The sequence below is a fragment of the Penaeus monodon genome, chromosome 27, assembly GCF_015228065.2.
Source record: "Penaeus monodon isolate SGIC_2016 chromosome 27, NSTDA_Pmon_1, whole genome shotgun sequence".
NCBI classification, from domain to species: Eukaryota; Metazoa; Arthropoda; class Malacostraca; order Decapoda; family Penaeidae; genus Penaeus; species Penaeus monodon.
Genome location: NC_051412.1, coordinates 37,524,882 through 37,527,667, shown reverse-complemented (window position 1 = coordinate 37,527,667; position 2,786 = coordinate 37,524,882). Strand labels below are relative to the sequence as shown.

Here is a 2,786-nt window from a genome sequence, read left to right as displayed (position 1 = left end):
TTGAGGAGATTGATGTGTATTTGAAGTCGTTTAGAATTTATATTTGATCTCCATACCTGCCGTACTGAAAACTAAGTCCTCTTCTCTGCTAAACAGGGTTCTCTTGCATTTAATGGTAAGAAGAACATCTTCATTGAGAAATCCTCCCCAACTGACCCGCCGTACATCCGGAACCTCACCAACAACCTCAACAAGAGAACCGAGAAGACTTATAACGTTAAGGAGGTAAGGTCTTTGTCCAACAGATCGAACACCACACACGACCCCCAACCCGCTTCCGACACTGACACTTACTTTACTGATCATGACGACTCTGAGTTTGACGATCAGGCCACAGTGACCAGTGTCAGCTTGCCTCCGACGCCCCACTCGCTCAATGGGGGACTCAGCTACAGCACTCCCAGCCTCTTAGACTCCGACTCTTGCTATTCACTGGACTCTAGGGACCAGGGCCACGCTTCCCCCGGCGACGAAGCGCCCAAGACCATTTTCGGGGTGACGCTGCGGAAGGTCAGCCCTTGGTCTGGGAGCAGAAGGTCGTCCGTGTCCAGCAATTCAGGTCGGACAAATGACGAATCTTCTGGCATAGCCTACGACGACAAACTATTCAGCCAAGCACACGAAAGGCTCGATTACGGACAGCGATCCGGCCCCAACCCTCGCAAGAACCATCATCGGGGAAGCAGGGGGGGGTTTTTTTGTGAAAGTGCCCGTGACGTCCCAGAGGGGTCCGCTAGAACAGGGAAGGAACATCGGTTTCTTGGGAATTTGAGTTTTTCTTTTATCGGAAAACTTGGCTCTGCTGAAACTAAGTCTCTCTCCTGGCTTGCCACTTATAAACCTCCATGCCGTATCGCCCCCAACAACTCAACAAGGACCCTATCGTGGGGTGGTTTTCGAAGGAATACAGCCAGTTCAGGAGCGAACCCAAAACAAAACTTCTCCTTCTAAAACGCAAAAAGAACAGCTGTCAGTCACCCACCGTTGCGTACGAATTCTCTGCATCCACAGCCAATTTCTGAGAATAAATACCCTTTTAAAGAAGAGCTGGCCAGGAGTCAGTGTCCAGCAGAACTGGTAAATCCAGTATGTCTGACAGCACAATTACCTCAGACGCTCCAGAACAAGACGATGCCATAAAAGTACCTATGGAGAGAGCAAAAAGCGTATCTGATCTGTTGAAGCTTTACACAGACATGGAGACCAAAGCTGGAAGACCGCCAAGCAGAATTTCAAGGAAAGAATTATTCGTGTTCGTCAAGACCTACTCTGTAAGAACCACTCGCAACTATGAACAAATGATGCAGGAGAATTTGTGTCAGTCACGCGAACAAGTGCGAGGGACGCTGGTCGAAGGAACCAGCCTTGAGGAACCATTTTCACCAAATGTAGTTCTTGATGACCAAAGAGTAAAGAACTTGGTAGAATATGCTGGAACCGCGTCCGATATGTCAGAGAAAAACACTCAAGAACAAGTCCAAATGGAACCAAACCAAAATACAAGTACAAATGAACCTCGCCAATGTGCCTTGCACGAAGGTAAAGGATTTCTTAGAACATATTGAAACTGGGTCTTATGCATTGACCCCAGACAGTGCAAACGGACTTGAGGAAGACACCGCTCAAAAAACAACCGAAAAGCACGCACACAAAAAGCCACTGGCAAAAGCTAGAAGTATTTCAGACCTTTTGAAATTATATTCTGATAAAAAGAGCAATATAGAAGACCTTTGCCCACAAGGGATTAAAGAGTTGAAACAAAATATCTAATCTTCTGACAACGAACAATACCCAAAAGTGCAGTCAATTTCTGCAAAGGTCATTTCTGTTGAAGAACCCGTGTCCGTGCATAGATCCAGAGGCCATGAAAGCATTCCACTCAAACCGTCTGTAGTTCCAAAAGCCATCCTGACCAGCAGAACTCGAGGAAAGCTTCGCAGGATCCGCAGAATTAAAACAATTCCCACAGGCCTCCACCTCTGGCAGGCCCTCTGGACAGGTTCCCGCAATTGCAAATTATCCGCGGCTTTCCGTCGAAACGAGAAAATGCGCAACTTACTAACCAAGTAGTTGAATCAATTTATGAGGAGGAAGGTATACAGAACAGTCATAGTGTTTCAGAAACTCGCGCATTCTCTTTTCCTCGAATAACATAAGGGACAGGAGGATGTGCTACTGCCTGCAAGTACTTCTATAGTGACGCACACCTATCCACATCAAGAAAGGAATTCAAGACTACACAGCAGCTCTTGCACAATCAAGATTTATTCTCCACCAGCAAGCCAGAGGTGAAATATTCCCAAGTCATTCCTATTGAAATGGACAACCGCTCGTCACAGAGTCGGCCGAAGGTGAACACCGAAGACACAAATGACAGCACGGTGCAGGTGAGTGAGGCGGAATCAAGGGGACCTCATGTTACAGTCATCTCCCTCATAGAAGCGCCCCCGCCTGTTCCCCCTTCTGCCCCCCCTCCTGCACCGCCCTCGTCAGATGAGAGCAGTGAGGAAGATGCCCTGTGCGACCCTCTGTCCCTCACAAAAATGATCGTCCATGGATCCCGGTGCGGAAGCAGCAGCAACCGAAGACCCGGGCAGAGAAAGAAAAGCATAACGTCTGCCTCCGTGCACCTGAACTCGTCCCTTCTCACCAGTCAGGAGAAAACCTTCCCATCTCCCGACGGTACAGTCATATCGCCGACAGCCGTCACCACTTCCCCCACATTTACAGACGCCCCTTTGCATAAAGCGAAGCTAGGACCGCAGTACTCCTTTGACGAAGGGGTC

General features: G+C 48.5%; 1 protein-coding gene across 1 annotated transcript in view; it reads left to right on the top strand.

Moving 5' to 3' along the window:
- Positions 1–2,786, top strand: part of LOC119590516 — a gene marked incomplete in the record, with an annotated part of 54,991 nt that overhangs the window by 50,147 nt on the left and 2,058 nt on the right. Inside the window, 4 exon segments of the mRNA XM_037939164.1 lie at positions 97–884; positions 1,043–1,539; positions 1,799–1,999; positions 2,158–2,783. Of these exon segments, the coding sequence (XP_037795092.1) occupies positions 97–884; positions 1,043–1,539; positions 1,799–1,999; positions 2,158–2,783 (2,112 nt within the window).